Source organism: Rhamphochromis sp. 'chilingali' (assembly GCF_963969265.1).
Source record: "Rhamphochromis sp. 'chilingali' genome assembly, chromosome: 15".
Classification (NCBI taxonomy): domain Eukaryota; kingdom Metazoa; phylum Chordata; class Actinopteri; order Cichliformes; family Cichlidae; genus Rhamphochromis; species Rhamphochromis sp. 'chilingali'.
In genome coordinates this window covers 35,523,716-35,540,761 of record NC_137942.1, presented here as the reverse complement: position 1 = coordinate 35,540,761, position 17,046 = coordinate 35,523,716, and the positions used below count along the sequence as shown (strand labels likewise).

At 41.7% G+C, this 17,046-nt stretch overlaps 1 protein-coding gene across 1 annotated transcript in view; it reads left to right on the top strand.

The window, feature by feature from the left end:
* The window catches only part of LOC308411304 (junction plakoglobin-like), a 123,599-nt gene that overhangs the window by 47,798 nt on the left and 58,755 nt on the right, over window positions 1-17,046 (top strand). Inside the window, exons 2-3 of the mRNA XM_080905189.1 lie at window positions 3,567-3,621; window positions 5,293-5,526. Of these exons, the coding sequence (XP_080761315.1) occupies window positions 3,600-3,621; window positions 5,293-5,526 (256 nt within the window). The 5' untranslated portion in view covers window positions 3,567-3,599. The remainder of the gene's footprint in view (window positions 1-3,566; window positions 3,622-5,292; window positions 5,527-17,046) is intronic.

Here is a 17,046-nt window from a genome sequence, read left to right as displayed (position 1 = left end):
GAGCAAGTTGTAGGTTTAATATCTTGACCAAAGATATTTAGCCTGCAGACCGGAGCAGAGGGGGATCAAACCACCATCCAGTGGATGATGAGAGTCAAACCTTAAATACTGATCTGTATGCGTAGGTTTACGGTACACGTCAGCTTTTAGATGTCCCCCATTACTGATGGAAATCTCATAGTCTAAGAAGGCTAACCTGCCACTTTTCATATCCTCCCTTGTGAATTTGATGTGTTGGTCCACCGAGTTAATGTGACCCGTGAATTGTGGTAGGTCCTGAGATTAAATCTTCACGCGGGTGTCATCTGAACCAATGACTAGGTGGTGTTCCAGGATAGGATAACAAAGCCCTCTTTTCCACTTCTTCCATGTACAAATTGGCCACAATGGGTGAAACTGGGGAACCCACTCCCATGTTTCTCCCTGTAGGACTGACCCTTGTATGTGAAATAGGTGGAATTAAGACACAGTTCAAACACACTTGGTCGGTGCTGATAGTGGTCTTGTTGCTGAGGTTGGGGTCATCCTGTAATCTCTTACAAACTACCTCCAACACTTCAGTGACTGGAACATGAGTGAAGACAGATGTAACATCGTACAAGACCATGGTTTCATCTGCCTCCATAATGACATCGCTCACCTTCTCAACACAATCCAAGGTGTTCTGGATGCGGTGAGTTGATCATACAGACAATTGGTCTTAAAGGTGCACTCTGTTTATGTTCTTTGGTAAACCATACAGACTTGGTATAGATTCCGCTGGGTATAGCCTGTGGTATGAGGTACGGTCAATAGCCTTGTCTTGTTCTAACTGCTTCAGACAGTCTATCACCGTCTTCCTGTAACCACTTCCTGGGTCTCGTTTCAGGGGCTCATAAGTATTTTTGTCACTGAGCAGTGACAAAATTTTTTCATCATAGCCTTTTTGGTTTAGCGACACAGAGCACCTACCCTTGCCTGCTGGAAGGATAATGATGTTGTTGTCATCACTAAGTGATGTGAGTGCCTTCCTCTTCTCCATGCTGATGTTGGACGCTGGGGGCTTTGCATTGCTGAGACAGGCTGAAACTTTCATCCATAGTTGCTCTGCTTCCACGTCTGCAATGTTGTTGTATCGAATTGCAGTTTCGGTGGCTGTGATCAGTTCCACTAGAGGGATTTGCCTCAGTGTCACAGCAAAATTCTATCCTTTTGCTTTTGGTAAGCTGTCTGTGAGACAAACTCTTCACCCACTTGTCCACATCCTCGGTGTGGCATCCTTCTCTCTTCTGGCCACTGAGGACACTCTCCGTATTTTGAGCTAACATTGTGAAACATTAATAACATTTTTATTTCACACTTTTTTCTTTTACTGCATACTGTTCATTCATAGTTTTGATGCCTTCAGTGAGAATTTATGAAAATAAAGAAAAAACATTAAATGTGAAGGTGTGTCCAAACTTTTGATTGGTCATGTGTGTGTGTGTGTGTGTGTGTGTGTGTGTGTGTGTGTGTGTGTGTGTGTGTGTGTGTGTGTGTGTTACTGCTGGAGTCTCTGAGACCGTATCGTTGGGAGGTTGACTCTCGACTAGGGCATCTGTATCCAGTAAAGGTCCTAAGGCTAGTCCCCCCCCCCCCCCCCCCCCAATGCCAACCAAGCCTACCTCAGACAGGAGGTCATATAAGCTCGGATGTTGCTCGGCTTAAGAAGGTCCGCATCTGGTGTTGAGGACACACTGATGAGAAGTCAGTTACCGGAACAAGCAGGCATAAGTGGGCAAGAGATGAAAACAAGGCGCTAATGGATTGGTACAGTGCAAATATCCCAGCAGAAGGGGTTACATGAAAGGAAAGTTGTGGACCTATGGAATGTTTGATACCCAACACCCAGACTGATGGTGAAGCAACTAGTAGCGGCTGACTTGAAAGATAGGATCATGGTGAAGATGGAAACCTGGACCCTCTGTGGCCAATTACCAAGACTGCATCAAGTACCATCTGAAGGTCTACTAAAAATGTAAATGCAGCATTATGCATAATCCCTACAATTGACTACAAGACAGCCTATGACTCAATGCCCCACACATGGATCCTGGAATGCCTAGAACCATACAAGGAACTCATTAGGAACTCAATGGGGAATTAGTGAACAACAATAGAGGCCAACTTCAAGCCAATTGCACAAGTCACTTTTAAGTGCGGGATCTACTAAGGAGTTACCCTGTCCCCACTGCTGGTCTGCATAGGCCTGAAACCCCCCACAGTGAGATCACTGACATGACTGACTATGGATACAGATTACGGAATGACACAATTATCAGCCACCTCCTCTACTTGGATGACATCAAGCTGTAGTAGTAGAAATGTAGTTGGGTGGTAACAAAGAGAGGGAAGACTGTCAGAACTGAGGGGATCGCGCTAGCAGAATGCAACATTGCAGACACTGAGGATGGCTGCAATTACCTACAAATACATTGGTACATACATAATACAAGTACATTGGTTCCCATTTGCTTAGAATCCACTTGAACACAATCATGTATGCTGCTGGGATAATAAACTGGGATAAGGAGGAGATTGAAGCCATTGGCATCAAGCCAAGGAAGGTCATCACCATGCATAGAGGGATCAACCCCAAATCGAGGACCCTGAAACTGTACACTAAGCGAAAGGTACGAGGCCAAGGACTAGTGAGTGTCAGAACCACTGTCCAGGATGGGACAACAAACATCCATGGGTACATCAGAAATATGGCCACAGTCGACCGAAAGTGCTTAGTGATTATCTAATGAAGTAGAGACTGAAGAAGGTGGAGCAAGAGGAGGAACCATCATGCAAGGACAGGCCCCTACATGATATGTACCACCGGCAGATAGAGGACGTGGCTGATACCCAGAAATCCTACCAGTGGCTGTACGCAGCTGAACCGAAAGACAGCACAGAGGCACTAATCATGGTAGCACAGGAGCAAGCTCTGAGCACAAGATCCATCGAGGTTGGGGTCTATCACACCAGGAAATACCCCAGGTGCAGTCTGTGTGAAGATGCCTCTGAGACTGGATATGCCCCTTATAAATCTGGGCCATCATCATCTTCAGAGTTATGCTGTAACCCATATGATCATTGTTACTGTACATGCACAACAAAATTGTAGGTTCCTCACACCAACTCTGCCAGAATAAACTATAAATAGGACACAACAGGAATGAATGGCAAAGAGGAGAAATACATAGAATCACGCGGAATATATACAAAACAAGAGAAATATATGCAACAACAATAGAAAGGCACACAATAGAGAAGAAGTTGTAAAGTGCTTGGACTCAGACTGTGGCTCGATAAGTTGGTTGGGTGTGAATGGGTGGGATGTGGGGAGGTTGGTGGATGTTTGTTTACTGTCCGAATGGCCCAGGGGAATAAGCTGTTTGTGAGACTGAAGTGTAGGACCTGATTGATGTGAGGCGCTGACCAGAGGGCTGGTAGTGGGTGGGGTACAAGGGGTCACTTGCGATTTCCCAGGCTAGTCGGACTAGAGGATTAATCTTGAATCTTTTTTCAGACCTAATGATTCCTGTATTCTCCTGCAGGTGAGAGGTCAGTGAAAGCAGCAGTACCAGTGGATGGAGATGATGTCTATGCAAAGTAAGTATTCTGTCACCATAGCACCCAGCTCTGGCCTAAGTTCATTGCGGTAGTAATAGCTGTGGGAGGAAAACAGGTGGTTCTTGGAAGAAGTATCTGCATCATTAGAAGAAAAAAGTAAAAGCAGTAGCAACATGAGTTGAAATAGGAGTAGTATCTGATACAAGCAACAGGGATAATTAACAGAAGCAGCACTAGTCGTAGTAGTTGATATAGTAAAAAATAGGTGCACTACAAGTAGCAATATGAGCACTGCACTTATTATTAGGACTAGCTGGTATACAGGTACAGGTAGGTATATTCATAGTAGCAGTGATTAGTAGTAGTAGTCTTGTAATAGTACAAGCAGTATATTGCTGCTTTTGTCATTCATTTATCTATAAAGGAATGCCACTTCTTTAGTAAAAAACGTGGAATTATTAGGACTACCAGCAGCAAAAATCACAGTTACAGTACTTACAAAACAAGCATTAATGGTAGCTGTAGTGGTAGCAATACCAGAATCATTTTAGTAGTTTAGTGCAAATAGCAGTATTTTCAACAGCAGAGGAAGTAGCAGCACTGGCATTAGTTGCTGAATAAGTAGCAGTAGTAGAAGGAACACTAGTGGTAGTACTGAGTGGTAGCATTTAGTATGAAGTTCAGTGTTTAATCCTAGCAGGAAACGTAGAAGTTATAATGAGATGTGGTAATTGCATTAGAAGTAGTATATACTCTAGCAATAACACCAGTACCATCTTTAACCCTCTCAAGGCAGGCGTTGCCGATTTGCAACAGTTAAAAACTAACAACCTGATTACCCCACATACATATTTTATGAGTTTTTTTTACTCAGAAGTACCACTGCAGGACTTGGTTGTGCATTAGCAACAAAAAGTTTAATTTGAGCTTGAGAGGGTTAAAGGTAATGCTACCAATAAAAGGTTGTACTTGTCACAGAAAGATTTGAAGAATTGGTAGTAGTTTAGTAATAGTACTATTCCAAAAATGGTAGAATTAGCAGCACTACATGCAGTTAGACCATTCAGTGAGCTGTGTGAGGCTACTCACTGAAGAGTCTTAGTGCAGCTTGACCTCACCCAGGCTCTATGGCCAGCAGCCCACAAGCTCAAGCTGTGCCCAATAGAAATGGAAGAATGCAGCGACTGGGTTATTCTGTCAGAAACAAGACTTTTTTTTCTGAAGCAATGTTTGAAAAACATACTAACTAGTTATACAGAGGAAAGTTTTGCTAGACGATTGTTTAAGCCATTTAACTACCGATTCGTCTGGTTGTATACTTTGCATTCTTAAAACTGTTTACTTTTTCAACTTTTCAGAAAGTCCTAAAAGCAAACTTCCTTGTTGAGTAAAAATGCGGATTGTGGTACAAAAAGTTGCATGTGCTGGTAATGGCATGAGAAAAATGTTGGAGTAAAGTAGGTAACATTAGCTATACCAGCTTCTAAAAACCCTTGAAAGTCAGACCTGTGTGCATCATAAACAATGACAACAAAAACAAAAAACTCTATAAAACATTTTTTGTTTTATTGTGTTAAGTCTGTGAGAAATTACTATAAGGAAAGGCTTGCACTGAGGTTAACCGCTAGGTCCAGACTTTCATTAGCTGCAGGTGTGCAACCAATGTACCACTTTACAATAGTTGCAGTAGATGTGTGTTGTTTTCTGCAGTGAGTGAGGCAGACAGCGTGGTGAAGGTGGCAGAGTGGCAGCAGACTTACTATGCCACAGACTCTGGCATCCAATCGGGAGCTACCACAGTGCAGGACGACGAGAGCAGCACTGAGTATAGTGGCAACAAGAAGTACACAAACAGTACTACAACCGGCACTGGCTCTGTACCTGTTAAGGCCACAGTGGGGGGAGGTGGAGACTCAGCATTCAGTGGAGTAGATAGCCCAACAGGTAACACTTTCTGATCAAAATCATTTGATTTTCTTTTTTGTTTGTGCTTTCTGTTTGCTTCCTTTAATAACAGCAGCTTTCGGTCTTTATTGATCTGCATTTTGTGGCTCTTTTTTGTGTCTGGTAACATCATATAATATATTGGTTCATCTTCTTTTTCATAAATGGAATTGAATGCAGGATTTGATTCACATGATTCAGTATCAAATACCACTGGACAGATCACAAGTAAACAAACAAACAAAAAAAACAATTACTGCAGCTTTAATGCTAATGAAAATGGTGAAATAGCAGCACACTGACATGCACAGGTTATTGTAAGCAGCTGCAGATAACAGCTTGTTTTCCATTTCCTGTGATTCATCTGTCTTCAATATGAAATAAATCTTCATGGTGCAAGATAATGCATCATGGTAAGTATTAAGAAACTTTGTGTTTTATCTTCATTTCGCTCTGTTTTGCTCTGCTTCAGTCATCTGACAGTCAGGGGAAGAAATAAAAGTCTGCTACATTTTTTAAAAATTCACGCATCATCACACCTGTGCTGTTTGTAGACAGCTGGCCATTTCAAGCTCAGTTTGACATTGTGGTGCTTTGAAAATTCTATTCACATATGACATGTGAAGTAAAATGTCAAATGTAGACACAAGCTAGCTAAATAGAAAACTTAGCTGCAGGTTGTAAATGTACTTTTATTTCTCCACTGCATGCATGAAAGTTTAAAGTACATATCTAATAATTTAATTCGTTTTAGGCTACTTTGCAGCCCCAGCAAATTCCATGAAAATCAGAAATAAATACTTGCAGTTACTTTGGATTGTGGTTGTCCTCTGTCGCTTCATTCAGGAGCACTGCCTGTTTCCTTTGACCACTTTTCACATAATCTAGAAAATGTTTAAAATAACACTACAGGTAATTGAACTTATACACTAGTTCATCTCTGCTTTCTTTCAGCATGCCACCCAAATCTTTGTTGTTAAAGTCATTTGGTGTGCTTTCATTTGGGTTTTAAAATCACACTAATTCAATTGAGTGTTTTTCCCCCTTTCCTTTTCTTGAACACTGAACATGGCATGTTCATGGCACATGTAAACCAGCCCATCCTGCCCTCTGCATGTTTCAAACACACCTCCACCAACATACAGTCATTTGGGATTCAGGAGACTCACTAACTACATCTCATGATTCAAAAGCTCACATCCTCCTGTTTCTGTAATTCAAGGATGAAATTATTGTTTTACAATAATGTATATGTCTTTGTTTCATCCCAGCTGAATTCTTGCAGATACCTGTTAACAGATGTAAATCATTCATTTGAATTTACACAAAACTTGATATCCTTGGACAACAACCGGCTCACTAGATCAGACGGGTGTCTTTACTGCTTTATGGCACCTAACCTTTGGAATGGTCTGCCTAATCAAAAGAGATTAACTTTTTGACAAACTTCTATTACTTAAGTCTACGTAAATGTATATCATGCACAAGTATTCTTTCCTTGGGCCAACTTGCTGACTGACCTCACTAGCATGTTCTCTGTGCTTCTGTGTGTGAAGCTGACAAAGAATTTTGTGTTAAAAGTGGAACACAGTTATAACACAGGATTTTCAATTCTACATTGCTTTTTCAAAAATGTTAGCATTTATAAAGGAGAACACTAGAAGTTCAAAATATCTCTTTAAGGGAAAGGTAATGATGATATTTTGTTGGGGGGGGGGGGGGGGGGGGTTTGTTTGTTTGTTTTTCTTCGCCTGTCCCGTTTGGTTCTTTTGCCATCAGAATTATTGCCAAAAGGCGAAGAAAGATGCCCAACAGATTTACTTTACCAAACGGACCATCCCAGCCTTGCCGTATTGGTCCAATTGATTCACCTTTTCTTTTATTGTCTATTTTATTTTATTTTCACCAGCTAAACATGGGACAGACTTGACTGCAGAAAAGAAAAGGTAGAAAGAACGAGGGGAAGAAAAAACAATGATAAAGGGCAAAAAACAAAAACCAACAAAACAAACAGACAAAAAATACATCTATCAATCACCTGGATCACCTGTTGAGAAAGAAAAAAGAGAAAACAAGCAAAAAAAGAGAGCAATACAATAAACAACATCATTGCGATGATCTATGTGAATATAACAGTCAATACTAAATATTAAACATTATTGTGCAGCACGTAAGATCGACAGAACACAGTGTGCTTTGAGGTAGGAGCCAAAAAGGGTGTAGTTTGTGGGTGTGATCACCCGTGTGTACACCTGTGAGCATGGACGCGCTTGTTTTTAAAAGGTTCCTTCATGTAATGATCTGCTAGGGAGTGTGGGGGGGCCACAGCCCCGTCCTCCAGGGCATGAAGCAGGTATGGAGGAGATCAAGACTCCAGACATCCAGAGGCCCCCAGAACACAAGAGACCAAGGAAGACCAACAGAGGGGCAGCCGCGCCACTGTCCCAGAAAGAGCTGAGGAGAGTCCCAGATGAGGGCTCACCCAGCAGCCGGGGGGGGGGTTGCAGTGACGCGCCCGTGAGCTCCGCCAGCAGCCAACTGTGCCAGAGTGACCGAGCCCCAGGCTGAGAGGCCGAGGGCACCCCAGCCTCGAATTGGCCCAAGTGAACCCCAGGCTCCAGGCCCCGACAAGCAGCCACCAGGAGTGAGCCGGTGGGTACCTGGACGCCCATCCCCAGACACAAAGAACCACCAATGCAGGGTGGGTGTCTGCCACCGGCAGGGGGAGTGGTGGGGGTGGATAGGCCTCCATACCTTGGAGGGCCTGAGATGTCCCTAAAGAGGTGGCGTCTGATACTCGACCTGACATACAGACACAGACATACAGGCACACACAGATACAAACATCCATTCCCACCCTCATGCTCTCATATGCACTTACTCCACACTCACCCAACGTGGAGACAGACATAGAGAGACACTGTACACACGATCACACTCCCCAAGCGTACTCTACGAACCGGGTCTAGGTACCCTTGCCCCTGGAGGGGGGAACTGCACCCAGACCCAGGTGGTGTTACCCTTTTCCCTGCAGTGGGGAGAGGCAGACCGCCCCGACTCCACAGCAGCAGGGAGGCCCCACATTCCAGACCGCAGTCGGACAGCCAACTCCTCCTCCCAGCCCCCCACCCCAACAGGCAACAGAGAATGGGGGTGTGTGAAGACTCCAAACCTCCCTCCACCCGCTCATTGTAGTGTTGATGCATGTGTGTTCTAAGGTGCATTTAAAACCCAGGAGGGCATGGAGCTACCTGCCAGAGAGCAGCAGGTAAGCACATAGCCCCTCCTGATAGCCCTCAATGTAATGGGGAGGGAAGGAAGGCAGGGGCAAGTGGCCCCTCCCTGGGGCCAGCTCCCCCGCTGACCCCAGTAGGCACCCCCATATCCTGCAACCCACCAGGGAAAGGGGGCCCAGGCCCATCCAGACCGGGGCCCAGTTCAGCAGCCCCACCGGGCCCCACAGATTCCGGGACAGCCCACCAGAACCCACCACAGAGAAAACTGCACCCACCCCGTCATCCACTCATCTCCCAGACAACACAAGACAATAGACACCCAGGCTGAGTTCTTTCTCCACCTCTCTTATATCTCCCCCACCTGCAGAGTGAGTTCCTGGAGAGAGGAGACCTCCTGCAAGATGTAACAGCCTCCCCCACCAGTTGAAGAGCCCCCCAGGTGGCTCGATGCACTGGCGGCACCCTGCGCCAGGGCTGGGCCTCCATACACCCACCTGCCCACGACCCCGGCGACACACCAACCAAGACCCAAGCCCCCAAGGCTCAGCCAGGGCCCCAGCCCAGAGACGGTGCACCCCCAGAACCCCCCCCCCCCCCCCCCCCCCCCCGATCCACCCAGGGGCAGCAAGGCTACCAGGTCAGTAACCCACGTCCATCAGCACAGACCCTCCCCTAGCCCCGCTGCACGCAGCCACGAGGAAACCGTCACCTAAGAGCCAACAGAGCCCTTAACAGGCCATGACCGCTACCCCGGGTTGAGTCCTCCAAGGAAGATGCCTCCGGGGAATCCCCCAACGCCCCAAGCCTGTCCCTACCCCCACACCAATCACAACAGCAAAGGTGGGACCAAACTATGACCCCCCACCCCCACTAGGTGATGGATGATCTGATGTGGTGGCAGAGGCTGTATCAAGACTAATGTCATCTAATAGATAATTTCTATATTGGTTAGAATTAAGATTGTTTTTATTTTTCCAGTTCATGAGGACTGTTTTCTTGGCTATGCATAGGGCAGTGAAAACCATGTGGGCGATATTCTTTTCTGTAGTGACATTATCTAAGCTGCCCAACAAACACACTAAGGGGGAAGTTGGAATGTTACATTTCAGACACTTTGATAAGTCTTCACATATCTTGACATATCTGTCAGTGCGCCCCAGGGCAGCTGTGGCTACAATGTAGCTGCCATCACCAGTGTGTGAATGTGTGTGTGAATGGGTGAATGACTGAATGTAGTGTGAAGCACTTTGGGGTCCTTAGGGACTAGAAAAGCGATATACAAATGCAGGCCATTTACCATTTACCATATCTCGCGCCAAAACTCCTGAACTGGTGGACAGAACCAAAGAGCGTTGGTGTAATTGTCCGGTGAATTGGTTTGGCAGTGTGAGCAGTTGTTGGTAGACGTAAAGCCCATCTTGAACATCCGATGACCTGTATAGTGCGCTCTATGTAATATTTTGTATTGAATTAATTGAAGACTGGGATTTCTAATTAGATGAAAGGTTTTTAAGCAAATCTGAGACCAGAAGTTTAGGTCTAAGTTAACTGATAAATCCGCTTCCCATTTTGCAATAGGAAGTGATGTTGATTCATCTGTTTTAGAAAGCATTCTGTATATTTTGGATAGTAATTTGGGGGTTTTAAGAGTAAGAAATTGACCCACACTTGGTGGTGTTTGTAGTTCAACTTGACCCGGTTTAAATTTCTTTTTTACTATGGATTTAATTTGTTGATATTCTAAAAATCTTTTCTTGTTGATCCCATATTGTGTAACTAGTCCGTCAAATGAAATAAATTCTGTTCCTTCTAGTATATGTTCTAAATATTTGATTCCTTTATCACTCCAATCTGAAAAGTTTATCATATTATTGTTTTGTAATATGTCAGGGTTGTTCCAGATAGGTGTACGTTTGCATGGGATTAATGAAGACGCCGTCAATTTTAGAAACTCCCACCATGCTGTCAGAGAAGAGCTGATGTTGATGCTTTTAAAGCATTCATGTCGTTGGATGTTTGAGCTGATAAATGGTAGGTCTGAGATCTCTAGATTATTGCAGAGTGCTTGTTCTACATCTAGCCAAGGTTCATCTAAGAGGGTGTGTTTTAGCCATCCTGAGATAAACTGAAGCCTGTTGGCTAAGAAGTAGTGCTGAAAGTTAGGCAGTTCTAGTCCTCCTTTATCCTTGGTCTTTTGTAGTGTTTTTAAGCTTATACGTGGGGGTTTATTTTTCCAAAGGAATTTGGACATACATGAATCTAGAGATCTGAACCAATCTTGTGGCGGTTTAGTTGGGATCATTGAGAATAAATAATTTATTTTTGGTAAGATCATCATTTTTATAGCGGCAACCCTTCCCATGAGTGATATGGGTAGACATTTCCATCTAGCCAGATCATCTTCTACACCTTCTTTAAAAGTGGGATATGGTTTAATTTAGTTAGATCTGCAAGCTTGGGAGAAACATTAATACCTAAATATTTTATATTTCCCGATTGCAGTGGTGTAGAAGAGGAATTATGGAAGGAGCAATTAATCGGTAGGACTGTAGATTTTGACCAGTTAATTGAGTAATCTGATATTCTTGCAAAAGAGTTTATCAATGCAATCACCCCAGAGATATTGGTTTGTGAATTTTGGAGAAAGAGTAACACATCATCCGCATAAAGGCTGATTTTATGTTCCACGTTCTTGCATTTTATGCCCTTAATTACTGAATTCTGTCTAATTGCTGCTGCTAGTGGTTCAATAAAAATTGCAAACAGTGAAGGGGAGAGTGGGCATCCCTGCCTGGTGCCCCTCAAGAGACAGAAGCTGGAGGATGTCTGGTCATTTGTTCTGACACAAGCTGTTGGGGAATTATATAATATTTTTAACCAGTTTATGAAAGAGGATCCAAAACCAAATTTGTGTAAAGTTGCAAATAGAAATTTCCAGTTAACTCTGTCAAATGCTTTTTCTGCGTCTAAAGAGAATATTGTAGTTTCTAGGTTTTTACTGTATGAGTAGTCTATCAAATTAAGTAATCTACGTGTATTTGTTGATGAGTGCCTACCTTTTATGAAACCAGTTTGGTCAGGATGAATTAAGAGGGGGGTTATTTTCTCCAGTCTCTTTGAGAGAGCTTTGCAGATTATTTTAAGGTCTACATTTATAAGGGATATTGGACGATAGCTTGAGGGATATACAGGGTCTTTGCCTGGTTTTAGCAGGAGATTAATGTTTGCGGAACTCATATTTGATGGAAGTCTGCCCTTTTCTTTAATTTCCAACAACGTTCTGTAGAAAACTGGTGCTAGAATCGACCAGAATTCTTTGTAGAATTCTGCAGGAAAGCCGTCTGGACCTGGAGCCTTATTATTGGGCATACTTATCAGGGCTTCCTGGAGTTCACCTGATGTCAGTGCCATTGCTTGAGTGTCCAATAATTTTGGAAGAGTTATGTTGTCCAAAAACTGATCAATTTCTTTTTTAGATGGGTTTATTTGTGGTGAACACAACGTTTTATAGAAATCCCTGAAAATGTTGTTTATTTGTTTTGGGTCATATATTGTGTTCCCAGATGAATCTTGAACAGCACATATAGTTGTTTTTTCTTTATTTATTTTTAGCTGGTTTGCTAGAAATTGACTGGATTTATTACCATGTTCATAATTTTGTAGGCGTAGTCTTTGTACTAAGAATTTTGTTTTTTTTTTTATCAATTATCTCATTTAATTCTAGTTTCATTATATAATTTTTCAAGGGATCTTATATGTGTTTTCACTCTTGTATGCTTTTCATACAAGTTTCATACAAGACAGATAAAAACTTTATAAGATTTATATATATCTTTTCCATATGGGTTGTCTTGTATGGTGTATTGATAGTCATGTGCTTTTTGTATGCGCTGAGGTGTTTTTTTCTGTTCTCAAACTGATCTCCCTGTCGGAGCTCAGTCTGGGGGGAGTTCTTTTTTCTCCTCTTCTTTCCTCATGTTGTGTATTTTCCATTGTTATACCTCTTACCTGTCTTCCCCATGTGATGTTTGTGTAATGTATCTATGGTCGGAAGGGTAAGATGGCGCTGGCACGGCTGACAGCCTTAACCCAATTTCCCTCGGGATGAATAAAGTATGATCAATCAATCAATCAATCAATCAATCAATCAATCAATCAATCAATCAATTAAATCTCCAGTTTTTACTTGGTGTAGTATTATTCTTGTGTATTAGTTTTAAAGATACAGGAGCATGATCGCTGACTAGTGATGGGTTGGTCCTCACATACAAGGTCTTAAATAATCAGGCCCCATCTTATCTTAATGACCTTGTAGTACCATATCACCCTATTAGAGCACTTCGCTCTCGCTCTGCAGGCCTACTTGTTGTTCCTAGAGTATTTAAAAGTAGAATGGGAGGCAGAGCCTTCAGTTTTCAGGCCCCTCTTCTGTGGAACCAGCTTCCAGTTTGGATTCAGGAGACACTGGAAGCTGGTTCCACAGAAGCTGGTTCCTAATCTTAAAAAACATTTTAAGATTAGGCTTCAAACTTTCCTCTTTGCTAAAGCATATAGTTAGGGCTGGTGACCCTGAATCCTCCCTTAGTTATGCTGCAATAGGTGTAGGCTGCTAGGGGATTCCCATGATGCACTGGGTGTTTCTTCTTCAGTCATTCCTTTTCACTCACTGTGTGTGTAAATTATTAGTTCTTATTCATCTTTGGCTCGCTTCCACAGCGTGTCTTTATCCTGTCATCCTCCCAACCGGTCATGGCAGATGGCTGCCCCTGCCTTAACCTGCTTGAGGTACTTACAATGAATGGCATTGCTTGCAGTAACACTGTAAAGAATCTTGGAATAATTTTTGACCAGGAAATATCCTTCAGTTTGGATATTAAACAAATATGTGGGACTGCTTTCTTGCAATTACACAGTATATCTAAAATTAAAAATATCATGTCTCAGAGTGATGCTGACAAACTAGTTAATGTTTTTATTACTTTATTACTAGGCTGAACTACTGTAATTCATTATTATCGGGTTGTTCTTAAAGCTTATTCTGAGTTTGACTCCACTATTTGGCTGGGGGAGTTCTGTGTGTCGTGTGCATGCTATTCCCAAGTCTGTCTCTCCAGGTCACAGTCCAAAGACATGCAGTTAGGAGGGCTAGGTTATTTGGTAATTCTAAATTGCTCATAGGTGTGAATGTAAGTGCAAATGGTTGTCTGTCTCTCTGTGTTTGCACTGCAACAGACAGGATGTATCCTGCCTCTGCCCTATGGTAGCTGGGATGGGTTCCCAGTCCATGTATGCTCGTAAAGTTGTAATTTTCAAAGTAGTGACTGATTACTAGGTAGGCAGAACACTATGCTACCATGCACTGTGCCAATAACCTATATATATATATGTGTGTTGATTAAGATGACTAGCTCATCAGGAAAATGTTCTCAAATGTAACAAAGTGTTGAGTAAGTAAGTATTAAGTAAGTATGAATTGTGTTTAAGTACTCATGTTGCAGGGAAATGATTAAGGTTTCTATGGAGTTAGTGAGTTAATTTGTTGGGTACAACTTTCAAAACCATTACAGTGTTGCATATACTAAGGATTTCTTGCGTATTACCTTCCAAAGCTGAGATGGCTGTGTCATCTGTTTTATGATTATTAAGTAATCTATCTAGCAATTATTCCTTTTCCTTGACTACAAAGTACCTTTAATGATGATGCAACCTGAGGCTCCATAATTAATATCATCTACCACCCATTTAGGGCATTTTAAAAATTGGTCTCCAGCTTCAGCAGCAGATGCTTCTATTCTACTTAGTTAATCGCAGCATTTATTCTGCCGTAAAGAGTTTAAATAAACGCATGCGTACTTATAATCCTAATGACTGCATGAACTTCTGGAAATGAAGGTATCAAATTGCATTTTAGGGGTTCAGTTCTTAAATCATCCGGATGGTGAGCAGTGGAACAGCAACAAGTGTTTGTTTGACAGTTGAAAAAGTGCAGGCTGTACACAGTAATCTCTGCGCAGAATAGCTGACTACTTTAGTGGGATCTGCATCCTTAATCACATATTTTCTTTCTAACCTGTGCACAGTAAGTCAGGTGGTGGAGGCACAATTGAGCTGATTTGTGTGTTTGTGTGTTGGACCATCATTTTCTTTTTTTACTGTCAGTTTTGCTATTTTTATTTTGATCAGTTTTTAAACACAGAATAATATGGTTAAGATTCAAAAAGATCACAAATTGGCTTTTCTTTTTATAAGATTAACAATGTGAGAAGCTTTTTTCGGGATTGCCACCACGACAAATCCTACTATATCGAATATGACTGTTTAAAAACTAGCAAAAGTAGGGAAAACTACTTTTCTATAACTGGCAAAGATACACTAATTGCATAACTATTTGTTAAAAACAAGAAACAAATGTAAGCCAGGAGAAAACAAGTTACATGACAAGGGAAATTAATTCCCAAGTACAGTTTTAGATTCAAAGGTTTCTAGACAATGTTGCCAATATCAGTGGCATACACTAAGGTTAAATTAAATGTGGATTTTTACACATTGGCTTGTTCTCTAAGTCCCTGTTTGTAAATTATATTAGGCTCAATCAACATATTATTCTGCCTTACACAAAATGTTAGTTTAAATGAATCAATACCAGTCACACTGACTGTCAGAATTCTCACCTTTGACACCTTTATACATCTTAACTGGAGCTAAACTCTACTCCCACAGCTGATTATCCTGTTAATAGTGTTGAATTATTATGTAGCTCCTCTGAAAAATAAATCCTCGAATCACTTCAGTCAAGTACTTGACCTCATAGTATAATTCTCAAACGCACATCTTAAAGTACATGACACGTGACCTGGAGAGGAAATAGCTTCTTATTTAGAGGGTCTTCATTTGACTTGGAAAATACTTTGTTACCCTATTAACCAAAGGCTGTCCATAAAGCAGGAGCATTTTATTACTTGTCACTGATTGAGGAAAACAGGAACAACCCCGGGTTTCTTCTCAACAGTACCACCAGGCTGCAAAAGAGTCAGAGCTCTGTTAAGTATTCCTTTAACATGACTTTGTGAATTTCTTGACAGAAAAAATTGTAACTATTAGAGTTTTGTTTTTGTTTTGTTTTTACATCTGTGCCACAGATTAAGTACAACAACTCTAATAGCTGCTGATATTTACTTAAATTATTTCTCTCTGATTGATCTTTCTGAATTGACTTTAATTGAATTGACTTTACTTTATTGACTCTTATGGCCTCTGACAGTGCACTCATCTCTGTGCTTGTTCTGTTAAACAGTATTCAATACCAGTGAGTGAAAAATTTGACCACATAGATCAGATTACACCATGGGCATCAACAGAACTGCACTGCAGTGGTTTGGATCATATTCATCTAAAATATTCCTGTTGGTGCATGTAAATGAAAGTACTTTGTACATTATATACAGTATGCTTTCCTAAGACATTATCATTAGAAACACTCCGTACATTTTCAGTGCTATGCAGATGACACCCAGCGTTATTTATCGATTCAGGCAGATGACACAAATTAATTAATTAAACTACAGGAAGGTCCTAAATATATAAAGGCCTGGAAATCTGTAATTTCCTACTAAGGTTATTGAACTCAGTCCTAAAAAAATCTTAGACATTTTGGTAAAAATTATTATGTTAGAGTGGGTCATACAGTCACATTTTCCACCTTATATTTATAAATATAACAATTTGATAAATTTTTTGTGGCATTTTTCTTGTTTGATTATAGAGTCACAAATCCAGAAATAAGATTGGGATGCAGTGTAAGATAGATATGCTAATACACTCAGATGAACTCCAAAGCTCATGAACCCATATTTTATACAGAGGACAATAGAGACCTTCAGAGGCTTCGTTAACACTCTTTAGTATGCCTTCTTTCTTCTTCTTTATTAACAGACTTTTAGGAGAGGAATGCCATCCCCTTGTTTTATTATTTTAATTCATTCCAAATGTTTATAGATGGTGAAAGGTCTGGATTGCAGGTTGTTAGGTTCAGCACATGGACTCTTTTACTATGAAGCCATGGTGTAACAGCTATAGTGTGGCTCGGGAGGTAGAGCAGGTCATCTTTTTGATCGGAAGGTTAGTGGTTTGATTCCTGGCTCCCGCAGGTTGCATGTCAAGTATCCTTGGGCAAGATACTAACCCCCAAGTTGCTCTCTGATGCATCCATCAGAATATGAATGTTAGTTAGAATTCAACTTTATTGTCATTGCACATGTCACAGGTACAAGGCAACGAAATGCAG